General features: G+C 40.0%; 1 protein-coding gene across 2 annotated transcripts in view; it reads left to right on the top strand.

Moving 5' to 3' along the window:
* LOC139696373 (trophoblast glycoprotein) overlaps nucleotides 1-26,044 on the top strand; it is a 53,907-nt gene extending 27,863 nt beyond the window's left edge. The window contains exons 2-6 of one of the 2 annotated variants that reach the window (XM_071595128.1): nucleotides 11,562-11,822; nucleotides 17,666-18,056; nucleotides 19,597-19,905; nucleotides 24,047-24,231; nucleotides 25,262-26,044. In XM_071595128.1, the coding sequence (XP_071451229.1) occupies nucleotides 11,571-11,822; nucleotides 17,666-18,056; nucleotides 19,597-19,905; nucleotides 24,047-24,231; nucleotides 25,262-25,492 (1,368 nt within the window). In that variant the 5' untranslated portion in view covers nucleotides 11,562-11,570 and the 3' untranslated portion in view covers nucleotides 25,493-26,044. Of the gene's footprint in view, nucleotides 1-11,561; nucleotides 11,823-17,665; nucleotides 18,057-19,596; nucleotides 19,906-24,043; nucleotides 24,232-25,261 lie in introns of both variants that reach the window. The other variant, XM_071595124.1, reaches the window with a different exon arrangement.
* Nucleotides 26,045-26,331: the final 287 nt, after the last annotated feature.

The following is a 26,331-nucleotide window of genomic DNA, read 5'->3' as shown; positions in this document are numbered from 1 at the left end:
CACAAATATATAAAAACACCTGTGTATTATAGTATAGTGTAATATATATATATATATAATATATATATATATTATATATATATAATATATATATATATTATATATATATAATATATATATATATATATTATATATATATATATAATATATATATATATATATTATATATATGTATATATATAATATATATATATATATATATATAAACTATATACCTGTATATAGTAGTGTCCTTTTTCGTGTTATCTATTTTATTTTGTGTTCTATTGTGCTATCCGAATGTTGTTATATTGCTCTCGTGACTGCCTCTGCATCATCGATATATTCAGGCGGTGCTTCTAACTTTGAAACAAGGCCGTCATACTATCCTTGTTGGTGTGCTTGCGACTCATATCGTTTTTCATTACACTTGAGTAATTCCTATAGTTAATTGCGACATGTGTCTTTCAGAAAACGCGCTCTATACGACGAATACAATACGAGGTGCATTCAAGTTAAAACATCTCCCCCATTTTTTCTCACTAATTAATCATACGAAAACTGTGAAAATTGTGTTACATCTCGACGTAATCTCAATGCAGCCTTACGCATTAAACACGACGTCGACGCCATGATTCCATGGACGCTGCGAACGCTTCTTTGGGAGTATGCTGTGACCAGTGAAAAATCGCTGACGCAACAGCAGCGCGGCTGTTGAATTTCCGACCACGGAGGTCGTCTTTCATCTTCGAAAAACAGCCGAAAGTTGCCAGGTCAGGGTGAGTCGGGAGCATGAGGATTGTTGTCACAATCGATGGAAAGAAAGCCCCCATTCCTGTCGACATTGTGTGGCACATGCCACGCCCACAGCCTTGTGGTCGTCCGTCAGTAATCGTGGCACCCACCTTGAGGACACTTGTCGCATTTTCAGATCGACTTGCGGAATCGCGTGCGTAGATGCCGCGGAAATGCCATCTTTGGAGGTGACGTGTTCCACACTCATCCTCCAGAACACCTTTCTACACTTGCTCGATCATGTCGTCCGAGCGGCACATACGAGGTCGAGATCGCCTTGACTTGTCGTCTCACAAGACGCTCTGCCTTCCTTGAACTGTCGCACCCTCTCACGCACATCCAAGACACCATCACCACACTCAACTGACGATGCATTTCAATTGGTGTCACACCCCTCTCGAATGGTGAAAACGAATGCTGATTACACGCGGCTCTTGAAATGGAAACGTCTCCATTTCAAGTATCAAACATAGTCCTCATTCTGGCCGCTGCCGCGGGAGTTCTGTGCGCCACCGTATGTTCTGTACGCACATGATGTATAAATGTACGTTCTGACTTCTCTGTCACGCATTGACAGAGAATGCTCTCTTATATTTTAAAATAAATCGCATGTTTCTATCTGTTTCCAATTCTGAGGAAAAAATCGGAGGTGTTATAACTTGAACGCATCGTATTTTACCATGCGGGTGGTTTCTGGTTCAGTGACGTAAAGAGGTCACATCCGGCGTCCAAGGGACTCGCACAAACATAAAAGTACGACTGCGGATCGCTGTGTGAAATATTGGAGAGTATCCTCGGATTCCCGGAAACACTCACTTCGTGGGAGAATACGTACGTTCAGCAGTCAAAGGTGGGGCCCATTTTTCGCGTGACCGTTTCCATATGCCCTATGGTGCATCACCGTAAGCAGCGAAAATACTCCAATGTACTTACTCGGTTTTTCTTCTCCTTATTTCTATCGCAAATGCTTATCTCGGTCGTGTGTTTGATGCCACCGTCTTATCTATCGTGTTCACAAAAAGAGCATACCACAAGGGTGAGAGCCTCCAGTCGTGGAATTCCACGCGGGAGGCATATTCGGTCGCATCGGCAGCCCTGTGAGTTGGGACTGACCAAATGCACGCCGTTGACCTGAGGGCGTAGTCTCCTTGCCCTCCCTGGCGAAACGGTTCGTAGTTGTCCAACTGAATGAATGCATTCGAATAGACCGATGGTAAGTCTTTGTTCTTATGCAAATGCCTATTGGAACAGTGCGTAATCATTCGGAGGAAGGGGAGGAGTGCTCGCAAAAGTAATGTGGTATCAAATAAACCTCTATTGCCATGCAACGCAACAATTTCGAAGTGTAAGAATCATTCGCCTTGACGGGTTCGAGGGATCCGGGTTCGAATCCCGGTCAAGGCGAATGACTTTTACTCTCTGAAATTGTTGCATTGAAATGCACATTAGCGGATGATTCCGTCAAAAGTTACTGTCGCGGCATCTCCCGCAGTTTCTTGGAATTTCCCTGTTGCGTTGTCTATAAATATGGAGAAGCATTTTTAGTCAGAAGGCTGAAGGGAGTCGGGGCTGAACTCTGAACTAGTTCGCGTGGGCATTCGTGAGTGAACTGAGTGTGCGCCGATAGAAAACAAAATATTGACAGTCGGCGCCGTATCACGTGTTTCTTAAGGAAGGTTTGGAAAACGTGACGTGTGAGAGGCGGTCCAGGGTATTCAAAAAATCATGCGGTACACTTACGAAATATCACACCTCGTATTTTAGGCAAGGTGAAGGGCGTGTGTTGAAATCGTCCTTAGTGGAGGAGCGGTGACTGGCGTCGAGTACTCGTATTACCATCGCTCTTCTCTCTTGACCGGCGCAAATTAAGTTCCAGCATCGACTTTGCGTGTGAAGTGTATCGGTCACGTGAATTGGAAGTTCCAGGAGTGAGGTCACATACGTAAGGCCGGCGGAATCGTCCTGGGATTCAATGCGCCCAATACAATTTCACTTTCACGAAATTTATTTGGTTTTTTCAACTGATAAGTGGACTTTTTCCATTTTCGCGTGTCTTGTTGGCGAGCGTTCCAGATCCCTGCCCTGTCATTTTTAAACGAAATTTTGGTCTTCTTCTCAGATTTCAATTCGCGAAGGACCAATAGCGCCGAGGGCAAAGATTTCAGCGACGTAAAATAGTCAACCAAACGGCCAAAGCATAGAATTCAGGGAATACAATTTTTTTGGAAAATCAAATCCTTACAGGATTACGAGAGTTTATTTTTAACTTCTTTCGAGGGTTTTTGAGGGATTTGTCAGCAAGGCTTCGCTTGATCATTTTTTTATTTCCCGTACTGAACAAGAGTAGAGCGGCAATTGGTGTGTAGAGGCTACGGAATCTGTGAAATATACTTTCACAAAATGGCTAAGGTAAAACTGAGCATCTGAGTGAATAGGCAATTGGGCCAAAGGACTAATTTCTGCTAAAGTGAAGAGCAGTTCAAAAATAAGGACTTTAAAGTTCAAATCAGTTTTGGGGAAATTTATGGAAAGCAATGTGTAATAAATCCGCAAAGTCTTTTGATGATTCGTAGATTTAAAACAAAGCATTAAGCAGTGGGCAGGGTTAACGGAGATATTACGGTGTTTTGAAGTGGATTTGGGGAATAGGTTGATTTGTGTATTGTATTTGTGTATGTTGTATTTGACTTACGCCAAGCCGCATAAGGATGTAGAAGCAGGTTGTTGGAGGGTGTTAGTAAGGGGAGTAAGAGACGCCGTTGTATGCTATCTCCAATCGTGTTTTGTGAAACACACCCTGAGGAAACGGCGAGAGAAGCGTAATAGGTGTTGCGATTGGGAATTTAATATGGCGGAGAGCTGTTTGATTCGGTTGCATTTGTTAGCGAACAATCATTTGTTAAGCGTCGTCGGGACAAGGGATTTGCGGTAATTGTTGAGTGATTGCGGATTGAGTGTGAGAGATGAGGGTATGCAGATAAATCTTAAGGCAGAGATAGTGAGGGGGACAAGGGACGTTGGAGGCGATGGTAAAAGGAAGGCTTTTGTTATTTTAAGGGAAAGAGAATACGTCTGTCCCAAAATTAGTAGTGTTTATTTTTTCCCGGATAGATATGCAGAGTCTGCTCAAAATGTATCGCGAATATGAAATTCCGCGGGTTACGTTTATTTGATTTTCGATTTTTTTGTGGTTTTATGTTGGTACTTATGTCTCTCACTTATGCCGAAATTTTCAGGAATTTTGAATGTTCAGTTAATTGTTGACAGCTGTTTTGCTTGGACGTGTTTTTGCTTGTCTTCGAGTTTTGCCTGTTCAAAAAAATGGATCAAAGAATCTCTCTCAAATTTTGTGTGAAAAACGAAATTGAGTGCGCGGACGCATTTCGAATGTTTACTGTGGCATTTGGAGAAGCTACCTTGGACCGAAGCAACGCTTATCGGTGGTACAAAATGTTCTCAGAAGGCCGAGAAGATGTGAACGACGAAGAGCGTGTCGGACGCCCGAGCACGTCAACAACAGACGAAAATGTCGATGAAGTGAATATAGTATTGGCCAATCGTCGAACCACCGTTAGAGAAGTTGCAGAGGACCTAAAGATATCGATTGGCTCGTGCCATTTGATTTTTACCACTGACTTGGGCATGACATGGGTCGCCGCGAAATTCGTATCCAAATTGCTCAATTTCGACCGAAAACAGCAGCGCTATGAAAACATTGCTAATGAGAAGTTGGACTCTATCCGTGACGACCTAAATTTGCTCCAGAGGGTCATAACTGGTGAAGAATAATGGGTGTATGGTTATGGCGTGGAAACTAACGCTAAATCATCCCAATGGAAGCGGCAGCACAAGCCAAGGCCGAAAACATTTCAGTCGAATGTACAGTCGAAGTTTTGCTTGCAGTTTTCTACAATTGCGGGGGGTGTGGTGTATCATGAGTTCTGGCCATCACATGGTAGAACGGTAAATAAGGAATATTACTTGCAAGTTATGCACAATTTGCACGAAGCAATCCGACTCAAACGCCCGGATTTGTGGAAGAACAAAAATTGGCTTTTGCACCACGGCAACGCCCCTGCTCACACATCGTTACTTGTGCGCGAATATTTGGCCAAAAACGACACACTAATGATGCCGCAGCCACCGCATTCCCCAGATCTGGCCCCCAGTGACTTTTTCTTGTTTCCGAAACTGAAGAGGCCCATGAAAGGACGACGCTACGCTACGATTGACGAGATAAAGACTGCATCGAAGGAGGAGCTGCACAAGATCAACATCTAATGGGGAATACTTTGAAGGGGACAAAATAGATATTCATGAATAAATAAATAATTTTTGAAAAAACATAAGTCACGATGCTTTTTGAACAGACTTCATAGATTAATGGACGGGCAGTCGTTTCTCTGCCTGGATTCGAGGGAGGGGAGTCTTAGACAAGGCTGATGACAGTTGGCTCCCAGTCTTTGTATAGAGAGAGTTGTTCGTTGGCGAATCGTCTATAACGTGACCTCGTTACGCTTCGTCATGAACTGTTTTTTGGATCATCCATTTCATAACAACATTATTATCCATCAAATTTTGCGTGAAACTGGGCTAAACCGGGATAGAGACTCACGACATGCTCAAGGTAGTTTATGGTGATAACGCCATGGGTAGATCAAATATTTTTGACTTGCACCAATTATTAGGGAGGAGGGAAGAGAAGATGTTGAATAGGCTGAACGTTCAAGATGCACTTTGACCTCAAAAGATTAGGAAAATCTTGCAAGAGTGAAGGTTTTGTTGGTCAGGGATCTCAGATTAGGTGTTTTCATGGTTTCTGATGAACTTGGCATCCCTAAAAGTGATGTACGTCGACTTGGGAGCGGAAGCACGAGCGTGAGAAAGGTTTGTGCGGAGTTGGTGCCGCGAGTGCTCTCGGGCGAAAAAAAGGAATCCGCGTGCGCGGATCTCTGCCAAGAACTTCTCCACTATGTGAGTGAGAATCCAAATTTTGTTGACCTTGCCCCACGAGACTTCTTCCCCTTTCCCCGTGTTAAATCCGAGCTGAAAGGACGTCACCACGGCTCGGTGGAATCTTTACAACAGGCCTTGACGAGGGAGCTTAGAAAGTTTCGGGAAGCCGCCTTCTAGAAGGCTTACGACAAGGCGTGGCTAGACCCGCTGGCAGCGGCGTGTGTGTGGACGCACATGGGTGGTACTTCGAAGACTTCTGAGTGGATGTATCAATCCTTACGGTAGATATGTTTTAATCGACTCAGTCCTATTACTTTTGGGACAGACCTTGTAAAAGGAGAAGCATTTTGGAAGGCACACGCGGTTGTTTGGGAAGCGGGAATATTGAGAATGCATTTAGAACTCTTTAATTAATTACGATAATTTCATTACATTGCTGGAGTATGAAATGCACTTGTAGGTTTCGCCGGGGTCATACTGGATGCTCGTGCAATGATCAACGTTAGTTTATTAATATATGATTCACAAAATCTCTGAAGTCACTCAATAATTGTCACGTGCTCTATTGCTGCGGATTAAAATAAGAAGGGCGCGCTGGCAGATAATGCGCTCTCTAAAGTTAATCTTTTTGGTCGACTCGTCATATTCAAAGGAGGAAGTACAGATGGTGAAATATGAAGCGTTCGCCATTTATTTTTGTTCAAATCAGCAAGTTTGGTGCGGTATCCAAGGCGACTGTTAGGTTGCTTCCTTCATGCCCTCGGCTCGCTCCCGCTGTGGACTGCGATTCCGTGTTGCATGCATCCACGGCGAAGCGGACGGGAATGGATGTCTGTCGGGCCGTGATGAGAGAACGCCCGACGATTTATTCCCGCTGACACGTTCGCGCGCACGATTCTATTTTCCGGAGAAAATCGACAAAGAGAGGGGAATCATTCTATTTATTCAATAAATTCGGGAATTTGATTTTTAAATCGTGACTGTAGAATCTTAATCTGGGATTTATGATGGGCACCGCGTTTCTTACTGGTACTTACTGGTAAAAACGATGTTCGTGAATGATAACGGTGTATTTTTCATACCTATAATGGGTTCGTTCAAGGCTTTCAATAAAACGTGTTTTTCTTCAACGGAAGTTTTTCTCCTCTCCATTTTCACAAATCTTTATTTGACAAAAACTTATCATTAAATGCAATCATTTTACGCTTTATTCCACTATTGGTAAATTTCGTTTTAGTTTTAGGCCTTTGCCATCCAGCGTTTTACTTTAAGTGATATATTTTGAGTTGCAAAAATTTACTTTCGATTTTTTATCAACTCAGAGCATTGGAATTAAATATATTTTAAATAGAAATGAAAACTCGAATTTTTCATGCTTTTAAAGTGGGAAAAGCAGCGAATTTCGTCGTGTGAGAAATCACGACGCGTTCTGCTGTGTAACTAAATATATGTGCTACCTTTGCGGTGGTCTGAGGGAAAGGTAGGTTGGTATGATGTGATGAAGGGAGCCAATCCCTCCGCAACGGGTACTCGCTTGTTTAGAATATTGAAAGCAGTGTGTTACTACTAGGCTGTTTCTTGTGGTGTGCTGTTGAAAATGTGCCACAACGGGCTGGGGTGGCACGGACATCGCAGAGGTTGATAACCTTGAGAACCCTATTCTTTCCTAACCATGAAAGTTGAGAAAAAGAATCGCGTGTGGAGACAGAATGGGTGTCATTGTCCGTCTAGGATTGACCCTAGATTTGGACCTTCGATGAACATTTAAAAATCAAAATACGAGGCATATTCATAAAGTAAGGGCCGTTTGCTTGCTATATTTAAATATTGGCGCTTCAGAACACAATTTTTCTCCTGCAGCGCTATCTACTGATTCATTGAGACGCTATAGCAGCATTTGTTTTGTTTCAGAAGTCATTTGCTTGTCCGTGCATACAAGCAACAATGTCCGCGACAATCCTTCATCCCGCCAGCTCCGAAGTGCGTTCGTTCTGTCATACGATTCTTGTATGCTAAAGGATTGTCGGCTGCGAATGAAATTCATCGGAAGTTATGCCTTGTTTATGGACCTACAGTTATGAGTGAAGGAAAGGAAAGTTAGACAATGGTGCCGTGATTGTAAAAATCCTGACCTTGCATCTAGCGACTACTTCCTCTACTTGCACTTGAAACAGTGGCTCGGTGGACAACGTTTCGAAACCGAAGAGGAACTCAAGAACGGCGTTGCCACTTGGTTCAACCCTCAGGCGGCGAGCTTCTATGCTCAGAGGGGTTATAAGAAGCTGGTGCAGCGGTACGAAAAATGCTTAGAAGTGAACGGCGAGTATGTGGAGAAGTGAACTAGGTTTGTAGCCAACTAAAAGTGCCAATAAAATGTGTTTTATGTGAGTATATTTTTTCCTGTGACCAAACGCCCCTTACTTTATGAGCATACCTCGTAATATAATATTTTCTTTCAATTGAATTAATTGTGTATGGTTTTAGATTACCAACTCATGCATGGCATTTAGAGGTTGAGTTCCGTGATTGCGTGTTTTGATCATTCGTGGGACGAATGCACTCACATTCCCATCGAACGAGTGCATAGCGGGGATGACGTGACCAATCGAACTAGAGCGGCTTCTCGATTTGCGGGCATATTATTCGTCCTTGCCCTGATTCCTTGTACACAGTCGGGTCACAATTTCTCCGGGTTGACCTTGGTGCCCTCGCTGGAAATTCTGTCCCATGCCTTAATAATGAGACGCAGGTAACGAAGACTGTCGAAATCACGCTTCCAGAATTCTCTGGAGGCCAAATTCTATGCTCGTGGTAAATTTGGAACATTTGTGGGAAAAACGTACCTTTGGTAAAAAGGATATTTCAAACTTGATATTTGCCCATGGGAAGGAAAGCGGCCGGGAATGATTCAGTTGGACTTCCTTCCCCGTCTTTAAAGGAAATTGTGTTGGTCATGGCGGCAGAAGGAGGCAAAGACTGGGGAAATATATTCAGCTATATATTTAATAAATGTATTTGCTAACTTAACTCATTTGCAATGGGATTGAACTCGAAATTGAAAGTGATTTCCTAATGGCAGGGAAAAAACAGTCGTTTCGTTTGAAAGGGTAATTACTTCATTATCCCTTCACTTGTCTTCATTTCAATTCTTTTTCCTCCACGAGTTATGCCACAGGTCATTTGGTCATACCTTCCAACTCATACAATCCTGTTCAGAATCCTGCGTCATTATGCCAAGCCCGTGATATTAATTTTGAGCATATTACAGGATCCTGTGTAAAGGATATAATTTGTCGATGCTATGTTAATTTTGTGCGAAAATCGAATATTTAACGATGTTGTATCGAGAGATGGTGGAATCAGTGAACGTCTCCGGTATGCATTAGCACAGCCAGCGGGAGGAGGGTGCAATTCCTTCTTATCGTGGAGCAGAAGTGTCGATTTCAAATTCCATTGCAATGCTTTGTGGACATTTGTGTGCGTATGACAGAGATATGGTCGACGGAAAATTTTCCAGTGGACTGCCCTGAGCACGACTCCTTCTCCTTCGCCATTCCTCTCAATGTTTACATTTCACATCCAATTAAGTTTTTTGCACAGAATAAATCTATTACTGATGGATTGTTATAAATGTTCAATTAAGTTTATATGGACTTCATCTTAAGTTTGGGCCAAGTCTCGCAATGCAAATCAAAACTTCAGCTAAGAATGCATCGATTTCAGAGTGTAAAAATCATTCGCATTGCCTGGGATTCGAACCCGGATCTTTCATTGTCCGGTCGAGTGCTTTTAAGCCATTTACGATATCGAGGCGTCCTTATAAACTCTGAAATTTTGGGGGCTTAGAAGTAACAAGATGTTGTGACTTCTTTGGAATTAAGCTAAGAAGATTAAATGAGCGCAACATCCTTGTTAACATTCAATAAAAAAACCACACACACAGTAATCAACCCGAAGGTCGGTTTGGTGGGTGATGGTAGAGTTCACCCACGACTAAGCCCGACGGCGTGTGAAATTCACACATCAGGGTGGAGGGGCCAGTTCCTTTCCTTGTGCCGGTTATGGTTTCCCAGGAAGATTTGGTACCCGAAAAATTACATAGTTTGGGTGTAGCTGCAGGTGCCCAGAGTGGTCCGGTAATCAAACCCGGGACCCTCCGGTCAGTAGTCCAACGCTCTACCCCCTGGACTACCGCGATCCACAGGTCAATAACATGAAAAGTGCTACTGTGGAATAATTTTGTCCTTCCGGTATAAGGAAATGTAGCATTAAAAGGTATTGAGTTTGGTAAGATGGAACAATTTATAAAATAATGGATAAAAAATTTTCTTGGAAACAGAACTCAAAAAGTAAAATTAGGGGATACATTTTCAAATGAGGCGAGCGTTTTAGCAGGAGTTCCACAAGGCAGTGTTCTAGGGCCATTACTCTTCCTAATTTACGTAAACGATCTACCAAACAATTTGCATTCCCAAATAAGACTCTTTGCTGATGACTGTATTATATACAGACGGATAGAGCATGTAAATGTCCGCGTAATACCACAGAATGACATCGATCGCCTTGGTGACTGGGTTGCAAATAATAATATGGGCATTAATACAAGCAAGAGTAAGACTATACATTTTTCAAATAAAAAGAATGCAGAAAAGGAAATTTACACCCTTTGGAGAAAGAATCCCATGTAGCAGTCAATGCAAATATTTAGGCATTTACTTAACTAGGGATCTTGGGTGGGGAGTCCCAGTAGATAACTTGACACGGAAGGCATTTAAAGTATTGCATTGGGTAATGAGAAATTTAAAAGGAAGTGGCGTAGCCACAAAAGAAAAAGCATATAAGGCACTAGTTATCCCTATCCTAAAATATTCGTACATAGTATGGGATCCATATGAGGTGGGACATATTGATAAAATAGAAAAAGTTCAAAGAAAGGCAGCAAGATATGTACTCGGGAGGTACAAAAGAACAGATAGTGTCACAGAAATGTTAGATATACTGAAATCGGAGAGTGCAAAATAGAAGAAAAAGGAGTAGGTTAGGCGCGATGTATCAAATTTTTAAAAATGACGAAGCGTAGGAAGATTTATGGAAAGAGGCAGAAAAGCCTAGCTTTAAGGGGAAAAACGACCATGGTTTCAAAATAAAAATAAGGACGCAAAAAACAAATAAGAAAAAATACTCTTTTTTAAATAGAACTATTATTGATTGGAACCAGCTGCCTGGAGGTTTGTTTGAGCTCTTTCCATCCAATTTTAGGAGTTTTAGGAATAAATGTAAAACAGCCACTGGGTAATAAACTTCATTGTCGTTATTAAAATATTGTTTGTATGTGATGTGGACGGCATTTTGTAGGTGATGTGGAAGTTTGTTTGCATATGATGTGGAAGTGCCATTTTATGTAAGAATATTTTGTCTCTTCTAGTTCGTGTATGTATGTAATTTTCGTCGCAATTTTCTTTGTAATTACATAAATTATATAATTCAACTAAATTAGCCACTTGATGGCGACCACAGAGTAAATGAACGTTAAATACAGCCATTGTTTTCAAATATGACGTGTTATTTGTGGAGAAGTCGACGTAATAATTAACTATCCGTAAGAACCTATTTTGCAATCCTTCGGTGTTATTAACATCTGCTTTATAATATGGATTCCAAATGAATGAATTATACTGTACAATAGGACGAACTAAAATCCCAACAGAACTGGAAGCACGATGGAAGTACAATATATCAACCTATTAAGCACACTCGCCACACCGAAACATAATTTTTAAATTAAAAATTAGCCTCCATGGATACTGAATTTGTTTTTCTTTCCTTGGCAGTGCTTAGCAATGGATTTGATGGTAGTTCTGCTTGTGTTGGGGATTCTGCTCGTGGCCTCCCTTCAACTGGTTGGAGGCAAAGAAGATGACCACTCCTCCAAATCACTGCTGGCTCATTCTAAGGGATGCCCAGCGGCCTTCAAGGGCCTCTGCACATGCGGTGAGGCCATCTACCAGCAGAAGCAGCAATATGTGGTGAACTGCACCAATGCTAAATTTACGGATACAATTCCGTTGACACACCTCCCTCAGGCTACACAGGTAAGTGCACCTCAGCTTATCGATTCCGTTGCTCAAGTTCATTAGTTATTAGATCAGAGCAAAACCTTAGACAGTGACATGGATTTTATATGTCGAAAGCGTTGATTAGGCAATGTTTGGGTTTACAACTAATGAGTCACATAGCTAAATTATTTTAAGTATTTCCCAATAAGAGGAAACATTTTAGGTGAGAAAGAAGAGCCAATAAGAAATACCTGTTTAAAGTAATTCCAGTTTCACCGGAGAATACGTTACACATATCCACGAGAATGTTTCGAATGGAAGGGTACAAGCTCTCAAATTGTGAGAAGCAGTCGGTGCTTAATGTATGCATTGAAAATTCACTTATTATTTTAGTGATCAGTGGCATCGCATTGTGTGAGTACTCAGCCGCTGACGCTGAGCTGTGGGGTGAGGGCAAGGGTATGAATACGCGTGCACTCTCTGTCACGGTCGTCCCTCCAGAAGGGGTACCCACTTCTTTAGTATAGCTAAAGGAGTAAATCCTCGCTGATCTGGGCCGGGGGTAGTCCAGCCTTGGCGACATTCGGATCATTAGTGCTTTTGGTGTAGGGTACGCAATACCATGGAACAGTATTGTATTATTACATTGTATTATCCCCCCTTTAATCGTGTGCACCCTTGATCGCCGACTTCTGAGGAAAGTGACCCACTAGAGCCCCAAATTTAAGATCTCATTTCATTAAAAAAGGGATTAAAAATAAATTATATCGCACATTTTATTTCAAAACTTAGTCAGTAAAACTCATCAGCATTTCAAACAAAACTATGTGATTGGCTCAATTGTATTATGCCATTTATTTATTTATTTTATCCGTTTCCATTATTAATATGAATAATGGATCGAGTCATTGTTATTTAAATAAATGAGAGCTTAACTATTGAAAAACGGCACTAGTTTTCTTTCCTAACTTTTCGCAATTTTCAATTGCAATGATGCAACTCACGGTCGTCGCTGTTCTCGTCATGTAATGGCCTCCCATACACCAAAGCGGACGCGAACTGCCCAACGTGAATGCTAATGCTAATGCTTAGTACTTGTACAATGGGGAGTTCACTGTCGTGGTGCCCACGAGTGAGAGGGCAGTTCGCTTGGGGAAATGGGTTGCTGGCGATCACTTGTGCGAGCTGATTGCCAACTGATCGCTCAAGACGCCATTCATGATAATTGGGCAGCGGATATTCGGTGGCAGACATAGCCCATCACACATTGACTCCAAAGCCAGGTTTATCTGTGTCTGGTTTAAGGTGCGGCGGAAGAAATCTGAATCTGGACTGAGAAGATGGTTGAAATTTTGTGAAAGTCAGAAGTGGTATTACCTGATGAGACTGGATGGTTGTAAGAGCAGCAGAGTTCTATTATGACTAGAGTGAAGTTAGCATCAAAACAGTGCTGTAATTATGCATGCATCTGTGTGACCATCCGTTAAATGACATTTCCCACATCAGTGGAAAGCAGTGAGTTTTGGCCCCCCGAGGTTGGCGCTTCGTGACGAGAGGGAAGGAGCACAGGTTTGGCTATGAGTGTGACCATCCGTTTTATGACATTCCCACATCAGAGGAGAACGGAGTTTTGCCCCCCCGTGACGGGAGGGTATGCCGGGTGCGTATGGTCTCCTAATTTTCAATGACCAAATTAATAACAGCAGAAGGCTGGAACTTCTACTCCCACACAACACAATCTCCAATGTAGGCGTACCCATATTTTCACAATGTCGACGCTATGATTCCATGGCTGCCGATGACGCTCCATTCGAAGTCGCTTCTTCCCTCCACAGAATCCAGCTGGTCTGCGAACGAGGAATCATGGGTTCGCTGTCGCATAACGTTCGGCCTTTTGTGAACTGTTGCGACCAAAAACTTTTAAAATTTTTTACATCCATTATACCATCCATATGTCTCCCTCAATTCATGACGAATTTCCTGGGGTTTTAAACCACGCAAGAGGAAACACGATAGCACGCTGTTCTTATGCTCCTAAATATGTCATCTCAAGTTTTGAAAATGCTTCTCACTCAAGCGGCAGCTATGCAAACCACGTCCACTACACGGTGCGGCCATTTATGCATTGTATTCATAAGGAGTCCTTACTTATTTTCAGCTCGACCACGTCTTCATTTCTCTCTCAGTCCCAAGGTAAAAAATGGGTGGCCATGGAACTTAAACGATAGCATGAAGCCAGCGTGTGTTCAGGGAAAAGTTGAAGCTCAGACTGTGGGAAACCATTTTAAAGTCTGACAGTACATGAATCAAAGATTTTAGGATTATGTGCCTAAGGACAAGGAAGAAGGACATTAAAGTGGGGGCCAGTTTGAATTTATAAGTGCTATAAAAGGAACACAGGAAGCTGTTGTTGCTCTCAGAGTCGTTATTAGAGAGAGAAGAGGGGATCACAGGCAGGCAACAGGGGATACTGAAAGATTAACTGGTATAAACCTAGCCCTTGATCTCAAGAAAACCTTTGATAGGCGTGGAGTTGAATATGTATCTACTAACATTGACATTGAAACACTCTCAAACAAGGAGAATACACTCAATGAGGAGAGGGTATTGGTGATTAGATGTAGTGAAGAAGGAAAGAGGCTGATATAAGTAAGTAAACAAGGCTGCTCATTATCGTCATTGATATTTAGTGTGAAAATGAAGAAGGCAGTTCAATTTTATTCCAGAGATCAATGTTAGGGATTTGATTTACAATCTGAGGAATGACTTCAGAATTTTATCAGGGAAGTGTTAAATTTATGATAATATCCAATCATTGTTATAAGGAAAAATTTCTCAATCTGTTCCTAGAGTGCAAGGCCCTCTTCTATTCTGTTCAGCTTGAGAGCAAGGTAACTATTTGTTATTTCCTTGATCTCCTTGTAATGAGATCAAGGAAAAGATAAGAGGTAGCATCAAATTCAGGGAAAAGTATGTCGTTGTTTTTGGATGGCATATTTACTCTGGCAGCAAGGAAAAAGACCATAAAAGGATATCGGCAAATATGGAGAAAAAGAGGAAACAGTAAAACTTCAAGATGAGATCCAAATTAAAACAATGGTCTGCAGCCAAAGTAGAGAAGAAAATTTGCAAGTAAAACTGGGAAAAGGCTCTCAAGAACAAGTGGAAGATTTTGTCTAATTAGGCTGTAGGATCACTGGTGACAACAGAAGCAAGAGGCATACAGTAAGCGGAATAGGGATGGATTCTAGGGAAGGCTATCAGAAGATGGATTGCTATTGGCAAGTAGCAATACCATGGACATGAGTAACAAATTTGCCAAAACGTTTTATATGGAGTCTAAATTTTTATAAATGTAAAACTTGAGCATTGAGAGCAGAAGAGAAAAAAATATTGGGGGTGATGAAAACGTGGTGCTATAGGAGCCTGCTGAAAATGAAGTCGATGGGCAGATCAACAAAAGGGTGCTTGAAAGAGTGAGTCAAGAAAGAAGCCTGTGGGGGTCACAATAAGTAGAGGGTGCCCGATTGAGCATATCTTCTTGAGACATGACAGTTTACTGAAGACCATAATTGCAGGCAAAATGGGGGGGGGGGGATGAGAATAACCGAGGAAGGCCTAGGATGAAGTAAGAGAAGCATTCAATGAAAAATGTCAATATAGGGAATGAAGGATATAATCTGTCTCTTGACAGGACAATTATGAGAACTGTTGCAGATCAACCCTCAGATTGTAAATAGCGAATGTGATGGATTTTGCCTACTCCAAAAGGAAATGACCTAATGTCTATGATAATGATTTTAGTGAAATTTTAACTGAAAGGTGTGACATTTAGTAATGGTGTTTATCATAATTTTTAAGATGAAAAACATATTTTCAAAGGAATGCAAGTTTTTTTGACCAAAATACTGTATATTAGGTAGTTCCCCCTCAAATATTTTGTTGATTTGTTTTATTATACGCTATGGAATACATAGTTTTTGGTTCATCCATTATTTCCCATAATATTTTCATTTGTCTCTTTTCCAAGGAAATATTATGTATTCCTAAGGGAAGGTTATATATTTAGGTCATTGACTAGATTTATTGAGTTAATTGAAGTCCAATTATCATGAAAACAAAGGTCTGGATAAAGAATGCTGTATGCTGGGCTATTCTTTAACAAAGTAATAGATGCTGTTTCTATAAAATGATGGCAATGAGATGAAATGCCCCTTAATACTAGATTGGATATAATTGTTTACCGAGAAATATTATAATTTCATGGCTTTGAGTCATATAGCTTTTATGTCCAGCCATTTTATCATTGATATTCTACCAATTGATATAGGTATGGGATAGCCACAGCCAATGCAATTGTGCAACGATACATTTACTGGCCTCGCCTAACAAAACCCAACGTGACATCAGACAGCACAGTAAATTCTTCTTCAATTCTGCATTCTACTCTCCTCCCTTCATTCTGTCCAACATGCCTATCCAATCCCTACACCTTTCTTGCATGCCTAATGTTCTCCCCTCACATCATAGAGTCTTCAACATCCCATCGCCGTTGAAAGTGTATTCAGCTATTCCTGCCTCCTTTGAATTTCTCCCAACAATCCTCTTTCCTCCCCCAGTATGCCTAGCCCTCCCTCAGTTGTTTACCTTTCTATCCAGTCACCTTCTCCACACCCACTTTTCAAGAAACCTAGAAACCTCTAATGTATGCCTGTTGTCTAGTATAATGACCATATTTTTGTGCAATATAAGATCTCTCTCCATATCATAGTTTTATTTTTTAATGTGTCTTTTTTTAACATCCATACTCGATGTTCCTGTCATTAATTACCTCCTCCTCATGAAAGCTTCTTTGCTTAATGCAAAACTTCTTCTTATGTCCCTGCTACTTTGGCCAACTTGGTCTAAGACACTTCCAAGATAAGTTAACTGTTCCACCTGCTCTAGTTTATGAACTACTATTTTAATATTTAACTTAGCTTTTCCCTTTCTCAAAAACTGAATAGTCATTGTTTTGCTTAACTTTATTCTCATCTCTTACCTATCGCGCTGACTTTCTCGTGTGCTCAGCAATTCTTGCAACCTCTTAGTTGTGTGGGAAATTAAGGCTTGATCATTCACAAACTTAATTGATTTTAAAAATTGTCCACCAACTTTCATTCCTCTCCCCCATTCTCCTCAAGCCTGCTTTACTGTTTCCTACACATGTACATTGAACAGCAAGGGACACCCTTGACTCCCCCCTCTTCCAAACACGGCCCCATCCTGACTCAATCCACCACCCACACCTGAGCAACCTGAGACATGTACAGGGAATGCTTAAGTCTTCTATCCCTCCACTCCTCTCCTATTTTCTGCAACACATTCACTAATTATATCGAATCGACTCTGTCACATGCCTTCTCAAAAGCTACGAAACAAACAAATACATCCTGATGGTATACTATGTTTCTCTCTCCTTGGACCATAATTTAAATTGAAAAACTGCTCCCCTAGAATACCAAACTATGTTAATCGCACCCTGAATCCTTAATGTACAACAAATGGTAATTTAGTCTGCTTCTCTATGTCTTCTAAGAATCTACATTAATAGGTGCTCTTTAGTATTTTAAATATGACAAATATGCTAAATGTAAGCCTTCGTTGGCTGATGCCAGCTGAATTGTGGACTACCCTCGCAAAGCACCGAGTGAATATTGGTAGAATCTAGTGCCAATATTTACCTGGTCAATATGGCATATGCAAATATTGGGCCAACAATGACACCATGGTGGCCACTGATGGCCTGACATTGCGTGGCTGTTTGCGATACAATCAAATGAAAGGTGAAAATCTTTTAAAATTATAATTCTGAGAAATTTGTGTTTTTATTCCCTTAGGTTCTAATTTTTACTGGTAATTTATTGCCTGAGCTTATGTGGAATATTCTTGGTGACCCAGCGGATGGAAATGGATGGAACAATGGACCCCGCCTCCTCAGGGTGATGGATCTCTCGAACAATGAAATACGTGACATTCCAGGCAAAGCATTCCATCACGTGTCGTCTGTTGAACGCCTTATCCTCAACCATAATAATATTGTCCTGTCTAAACACAAAAACCACCCGAGGGTGTTCAGCAATTTCATCAATCTGAAAGAGTTGCACCTGACGGATGCATTTGCAGACCCTGGTGACCTAGATGAAGATGACGATGAAGACAGTGATGAAGACGATGAAGACAGTGATGAGGATGGAGATGAAGATGACGAGGAAAAACTTCCAAATGGTGGTGAGTGGAACGGTGGTATTCGAGTGGCTAAGAACATGGATTTCCACGTTCTCACGTGCAATGTGGAGTTCCATGGGGCTAAAACGGATTAAGATAAAACTCTGAGGCATGTTCAGCTAGCGCAACACTATGGTTGGCACACTGGTAAAACTGAAGTTGATTCTCCTTAAAAAGTGAAATTTTTTGTAAATTTTTATTTAAGATAACATTCTTGGACATAATGTAATGAAGGATATTGATATCTGGGGAAAAATATATTTTAAATATTTGTTCCAACAATTAGTGTTATGAAAATCATCATTTTAATCGTTTTGAGCATGGCAAGTCTCCTGGGCTCTAGTTTGCCAGTCAGCCAAGGGGTTGCAAGCATGGCTGAGTGAATTGGTAAATCTGTGCAGTAGATATGGGATTATAATCAATATTAATAAAACACAGAATATGCGATTTTCCAGAAAAAAGAAGCAAAGCTAAAAATTGAAATAGGAGGGCAAAAATTGGAGCAGGTAGAACAGTTTACATATCTCGGAAATGTTTTGGACCAACACGGTCAAATTAGTAGGGATGCAAGGAGAAGAATTGCGCTAGGGAAAGAGGCTTTTACAAGGAGGAGGGAGTTGATGACAGGGACATTGGATAAGGATGTTAATAAAAGACTCGTAAAAACTTTGATATGGAGTGTAGCTATGTACGGCACGGAAACGTGGGTATTGAAGCAGGAGGGTAGACGTAGACTGGAGGCTTTTGAAATGTGGGTGTGGAGAAGAATGGAGAATGTGAAATGGACAGAAAGGAAAACAAATGAGGAAGTACTTGGTATGGTGGGCAAAGAGAGGGGTTTGTTGTGAGAAACCATGAGGAGGCAGGAAAAGTGGATGAAGGGTGTTATGGTCAGCAGTGGGATTTGTAAGACTGTAATAGAGGGGAGAATGTTAGGCAAACGAGGAAAAGGAAGGAACCAGATAGGGATGTTGGATGGGATGAAGGGAGGAAGAAAGTACTTAGAGATGAAAAGGGACCTGATCTAGAGTAGGATACTGGATTTTGTGTTCTGTTAGTAGTTACAAAATTGTATTTGGTATTTGTGTCCATCCGAAACCCTACCTTAATGGGTAGAATACTTAAAAAAAAGTCTCCTCGGTTTCGTTTTAATTTAGTGCATTTCAACCTAAAAGTTTGTGGACCACCTAAATTTTGACTTTAATAGTAAACCACAACATACAGGATCAATTGCAACCAGTCAAGACTCATCGGAGACAATATTTTGGGAAAACTATGAAGTTAACTCTATCTAACATTAACTCATAAAAATGGGAACAAAATGGTTCGCAAAGTTTTGATCCAATCCAAACTCAAGACTATAGAGACAAATACATTAAACCCAAGTCATGATAGATCTTGAATTTGGCTGGCTGGAGAAAAATTAAATATCTGTTCATTTGCTTTATGAGTGAAAGCCTTTTTTAACTTAGTATTATTCACTTAGTGTATGCATGTGCTCCATCTGAGCCAGTGTATTTGTAAATCTCTCTTACATTTTCAGGACCATCTCCCAGTTACTTGGTTCAATTGGAAGAAATATTCAAGGCCAGCAACCTCAGCAAATTAGAAAAACTTCATCTAGAACAAAATGAAATTGAAACCTTCACTGACATTCCTGAGCTCTTCTGCACTCTACCCTCACTAGCAGACTTGCACTTGGGTAACAATAAAATAAGTGGACTAGCTGGATTAAACCTATCCTGCTTACCACACCTCCGCTTCCTTGATCTTGAGAAGAACAGTATTGAATATCTGCCCAAGGAGACTCTCGATAGCTGGGATTTGGTCATGGCAGAGAGGCTGAAACCAGGTCAGATATCTTTTATTGGACCATTTATAAAAAATCCATGCATGGGCTTCTCTGGCACAAACTTTGCAGTAAAATATTTTAATGACCACTCATTGCTTTATTTATCTCATATTATTCTTTCACTTCACCTATTCTATCTTATTTTCATTTTATTTTCTTATATAATGTCACCTGAAGATAATGCAATTTTTTCTATACCTTAGCAAATGAATGCAACTACTTCAGGCTTCAATTCATGGAGGTTTCAAATATGTACTGATTTTTAATAATAATCTTGCTTTTCAATAGAGTAAAGTCATACTTTTCTTATGAATATTGTGATTATTAAAAAAAACAGCATTCCTAATTTTAAATATCTATTTTAGAGAACGCTAGAAAGGCAAAACATTCAGAAGATGTGATCTGGGAAAGAAAAAGGAAAGAGAGGCATCGGAATTCAGTGAACAACAAATATTAATGGTAGTAAACTCAATCTTTCATTGCCATCCCCATTTGTGATACGGGTGGAGATGCCAGCAGATGTAAGAAGATACCAAACTGAGCGCATAATTTTACTAATCAAATAAAGGACTGCAAAAGTTACCCAGTGTAAGATATCAGCAGGGATCCCTTACCAAGTTAGCACCAATTCAGCCCTATTTGGCAATTTGGCATTCAAGAAGATAGAGAAGACAATTGAAGACTCAATAGAAATGAGTGATATTGAATAAAACTGGATCTCAGTTGGATCTCCATTGAAATCAGAAAATGAAATACCATCATAGCAACACAGGATTAATTGAAGATGGTAAGAAATGAAGACTGGATTTTTTGTAGCCATGCAGAAAACTATAGGCTGCAGGCAACCTGTGAATTGGTAGCCATGGATTACTGAGAAAATACTTGACCTAATAGAAGAGAGAAGGGAGCACAAAAACTCAAGCAATGAGGAATGACAGATATACTACAGAAGGTAGAAAATTGAAATATTAAGAAAAGCATGAAGAACTATAGAAGGATGGATGAAGTACCTTTGCAAAGAAGTGCGGTGTGGCTTTGTCTAGGGAAAAGTTAAAACATCATAGAGAATGGTGGAATATCATTTTAACGAATGCAGAGCAAATATCAATGTTATTTGTATTGACAATGGTGAAATTCTTATGTAGGATGGAGACAAAGTGAAGTGATGGCAAATGCCTTTGGAAAAATCTTTATAACAGAAAAGAACTCTATGCTAAAATGCATGAGGGAGAAGATATTGCCAGCAATGATGTGAAAGGAGACCATGCAAATGATCTGTTGATGGAAAATGGAAAATTTTGATCCATGGAGAGAATGCCATGAGAGAATGATGGGATTTGTAGGGAACTGATCAGCTGCCATGAAAAATTCTTCAGATTGATAACTAATAGTGATGATGACCAAGTTAATATCTTTCACTACCATTTCTAAATCAATTTTTGAGACAACCCTACCGTCAGTGACTGCTTCTGTACTGGTATTTGGGACCACTATTATATATATTCCTTAGATGCCATCCTACCCAGTTGGCCTAGTTATATGTTGACAGGGTGGTGATATTCCAATATTGCAGGTATTTGAAACCACAATCATGTGCCCATCATGATGATATGTTTATAATACGATCCCAAATACCCAAATATTTAGCATCTTTGCAGTGATAATGCTTTGCAGGGCATCACCAAGGTCACCTTTGAGCCAATATATAAATTCTGAGTCATAAAAGAGTCATGAAAGAATAACAGGTGAAACTATACCATCAAGTCAGCACAAACAGTGTCTGTCCCAAAAATAAGTAGAATAAATGCAGGAAATCCGTAGTATTTATGAGGAGGGAATCTGGCCGGAAGACTTTGTGAGATCAGTTTTAGTACCTATTCCGAAAAAGGTAAAGGCTACGTCATGTGAGGACTATAGGACAATTAGTTTGATATCCCACGCAGCTAAAGTTGTTCTCAGGATCATAAACAAAAGGATAGAGAGTAGGGCAGATGATTACTTAGGGGATGATCAGTTTGGGTTTAGGAAGGGGAGAGGTACGCGTGATGCCATTGCAGTAATGAGATTATTAATCGAGAGGAATATAGAACACAACCAGGAGGTGTTTGCCTATTTCCTAGATTTCGAAAAAGCGTTTGATAGAGTGAATTGGGAAAAACTAATGAGTATATTGCAGAAAATAGGAATAGATTGGAGGGAAAGGAGGCTAATCCGCAACGTGTACATGTCTCAGACTGCTCAGGTGTGGGTGGGAAACGGGGAGTCAGGATGGGTAATGTTAGGAAGGGGTGTAAGGCAGGGTTGCCCATTATCACCGTTGCTGTGCAACCTGTATGCAGAGGAATTGATCAAAGAGGCATGTGAAGAACTCGATGTAGGAATGAAAGTGGGCGGGGAATTCGTAAAATCAGTTAGGTTTGCTGATGACCAAGCTTTAGTTTGTCAGTCAGCCAAGGGGCTGCAAGCATTGCTTAGTGAATTGGAAATTCAGTGCGACAGGTATGGGATGAGAATCAATATTAATAAAACAAAGGTTATGCGATTTTCTAGAAAGAAAAAGGCCAAGCTTAACATTAAAATAGGTGGGCAAAAAATAGAGCAGGTAGAACAGTTTACGTACACCATTCCAAAATGGTTGCCTTGCAAGCTCCTTTTTATTCTTGGGAAATAAAATGGCCTGGTGGTGCCTCATTTGCACTGTAGGGTGGTTACGACAGTGTTGCTGCCTTGTGCTTGGCCAGGTACTCCATCACAGAGAAGGTGGAGTGGGGCAGTGCGTTGTTGTGGTACAGCCTCCAGTGGGCAAAGATCTCCTTCAAGACGTGTATTGCACTCTATTCTGCAGCCCTTCAAGGACTTCCACATGACACTTATTGTTCACTGTTTGTCCCTGGGGCACAAGCTCTTTGAGAATATTTCCTTTTAAGTCAAAAAGGACAATATCATGTATATTTTTGAGACAGACCCTGTACATTATTGTCACTCCATAGTGGTTTACGTTCCATTTTCACCAAAAGCGAACTCTATTGGGTGTATTTTGAAACCTCAAGTCACCCATAGAAGACACTGACTTGGTGAAAAGTTAGAAAAAAGAAATAGAAAATAAATAAGACTTTTTAAATCCAATAAATCGTATCTAGAACAATCGTTGATAAATCATGAGGCATTCCAAATTGCAATGTACATTTAATCATACACCAGTTACCACTTATTTCATTAATAGTTTTCCACCATTATCATTTATTTTTGTTTTCCTCAGTAATTGCTTTTTCTATGCTTAGAAAAATGTATGCTGTTATATTAACATAATAATACGAGGGTCATCCGGAAAGTAGTACCCGTTCGTGCCGCATGAAGTGCTGACGACGCGAGTAGCCGCTGGACGAGGTCAGATAGCTTCAGTGGCTTGTCTGCCTTCTCTGAGCCAAGTTGCGTGACGCTAGCATTGCCTGTGTTGTTTCTGTGATTGTTTACAATGTTTAAAAAAATTGAGAACGCCGCCAGTTGTGAAGTGAGGGCAGTGATTAAATTCCTCAATGCAAGAAACGTTCGCCCATGTGATATTCATCGCCAATTAAAGGAGGTGTATGGAGACAATGTAATGGACGAGTCGTCTGTTCGGCGGTGGTGTCGCAACTTCAACATGGGGAGGGGGAACACACACGACGATGAGCGTTCGGGTAGACCGTCTGTCATTACAGACCAACTGGTGAGCTCAGTTGACGAATTCGTGAGGAACGATCGGCGCGTCACAATTGATGACATCTGTGAGCATTTTCCCAATGTTTCTCGAACAATTGTTCATGAAATTGTTAAACACCATCTGCATTATGCAAAAATTTGTGCAAGATGGGTCCCTCGCGTATCTCAATGAGCTGGCGGCGAAGGACTATGCAGCAGGAATACAGAAACTTGTCACACGTTATGACAAATGCCTTAATTTGCTTGGAGATTATGTTGAGAAGTAGTTTAAAGTATCCTCTTTCAAATAAAATTTTTTATGTTTGTTAATATTTACTTTTGTGTCTTTAATTCACGAACGGGTACTACTTTCCGGATGACCCTCGTACTTTGGTAATACTGTGGTTCATACATAAATGACTCTAGTCAATTTTATGTTCGCGTTTTTTAATTTCAGCAGTAGGAAACAGAACTACGGAGCCTTTCTTTATGGTAGACCTTGGAGGTAATCCATTTGCTTGTGATGATTGTGAGAAAATTACACCTCTAAAACACTGGTTGCAAAAGACACAAGTGTCTATACGAAATAAAGACTTCCTTGCTTGTCATCATCTTCAAGACATCCACTGTCCTTCTCAAGTTCATGTAAGTTTTGTACTGGTTCCCCATTTTGTTATAAATAACCACAATTTCACTGTTTTCAACCTGAACCTAGTGAATTAAGACCATATGAAGAAATAATGCCTGCTGACTATGGTCACACAGTGACCTCTTAATAGATTTAAGCACCATTAAAAACAAATTTAAAAATTTTTGCTAACAAACAAAAAATGAGAAAAGCATTGCTAAATTGTCAGCCTTCATTATCATACAACGTTTTAGCAATACATAGACTGTTACTTGATGCCATAATGTGTGATTATGTGCTTAAATCGGTCTGGTGAGTGCTTCAACAGGTTTAATGTTCTGGTTTTGGATATCAATCCACAAAATATTTGTTTTTTATTTATGAGATAATTTCCATATTTCAGTATATTTTTAATCAGTTTTTTCTATGGAATTGACTTTAATCACTCATGATTTCTCTATGGACAGTCAATGAATAGTGAAATGATATTAATTTACAATTAAAAATAATCAAAGTGATGGAAAAAATGATCCCCTGATTGCTCTTTGCTCATAAATGCATTACCCCTTTGCGTTTCTTCACTTCAACGAGTAGGCACAGTTGATTAGTGCGCGTAGATCCAGCTATGTCTCAATCATATTCACTGACCATTCCTAGGATGGGTTTTTATGAAGTTGTACACTCAACTCGTAAACTTATTCTCAGTTATAGATGCAAGTTGATTCTTTAATAGAATGTTCCATTGATGTAAAAGAAAATGGTTTAGGGCTCTAATCCCTCTTCCAGAGGCACAAGAGTGACAAAAGACCATAGATTCACAATTTCAAAAATTGTGTGGATGAATAAAAGATACTATGATACAGTCCTTGTGACACACTTAGTACCCCTTGGTTTATTCATGTGATCTCTGAGGTTTTCATCTTCATCGGATCTGAAGGAAATTAAGGTCTCGGAAAAAGCTGTGGAATCCTAAGTAATTATTGATTCTATGAAATGTGCTAAGAAGATGTTTGAATAATTTGTCATAAATCGTTACTTGTTATTCAGGTTCCAGTTTCTGCTTCCAAAACATCTCCTGATGAGACACACAGCAGCATTGCAGTGGCTTTGACTGTGTTCCTGTGTCTATCTATAATAGCCCTGGCTATTGGAGCTGCTTATTTGAATCGCACCTGGATCAATACTAAAATGTCGCCTGTGATTCAGACAGTGACGAGAAAAGTTCAATACACAACAATAGGAAGGCAAGAAGATGAAGTGAGAGAAATAAATGTTTAGGAATCTTACGACTGGGATGCACCCCATGTTCTGGTTGTACGGTGAATGAAAGAGTGGCATATTATGAAGCCAGGCAATTCATGTAAAGAAGAACACTTGATTATATAATTGCCTCGAATAGAAGACCTTGAAGTCATTACTGTGATGATGACTCATTTTTAAGAAAATTTAGTTATTAAGTCCAACTGCTCAGAAATGATATGAGCTGCCATATTTGGATTTTTATGTGATAACTGTGAGGAAGGCAGTGTTTTAATTCTAGTTTTCTTCATTTTCAATCTTTGAAAGTAGGTAATTCATAATCATTTTTTTACAGTTTTCTCAATTATTCAAAGGCATAGTCATGAATAAAAAAATGATACTGCAATTTTAAATTTTACAAATGCCAAATTAAAATGTTCCATCCATGTGTACTTATTGATTTTTTGTACTTCATTATGGATTTTTTATCTTTTTAAAATAATTTATGTTAAGTTTTATATGTGAAATAATTTATTTAAACTTTTTGTTTTGTGTAACAAAAATTCCTCTCATTTGTTGTGTTCTTTGATTTTCAGTCATTTATGAAGCTTATTATTAATAAAAATGCCTATTCTTAAACAAGGACGACATAACATTTTGAAAATAACATTAAATTGCATTTCTATAAATCCTTTGCAAAAAAATACTACTGCAGATCACCATAAAGTCATGGTGATACCATAATTTTATTAAGTTTTCTCTATAAAGTCATCATGATGTCTGTACTTTGAAGGTGATTTTGTAGTAAGTCAGCAGGTATTACCATGCAGACTTTATCAAAGAGTAGTGATATGGATACCATGAATGAATGTCACTCC

Source organism: Hetaerina americana, unplaced genomic scaffold (genome assembly GCF_022747635.1).
Source record: "Hetaerina americana unplaced genomic scaffold, ioHetAmer1.1.p SCAF_1, whole genome shotgun sequence".
In the NCBI taxonomy this organism is placed as follows: Eukaryota; Metazoa; Arthropoda; class Insecta; order Odonata; family Calopterygidae; genus Hetaerina; species Hetaerina americana.
Note: the sequence above shows the minus strand (reverse complement) of the source record. Positions and strands in the feature narration are given on the sequence as shown.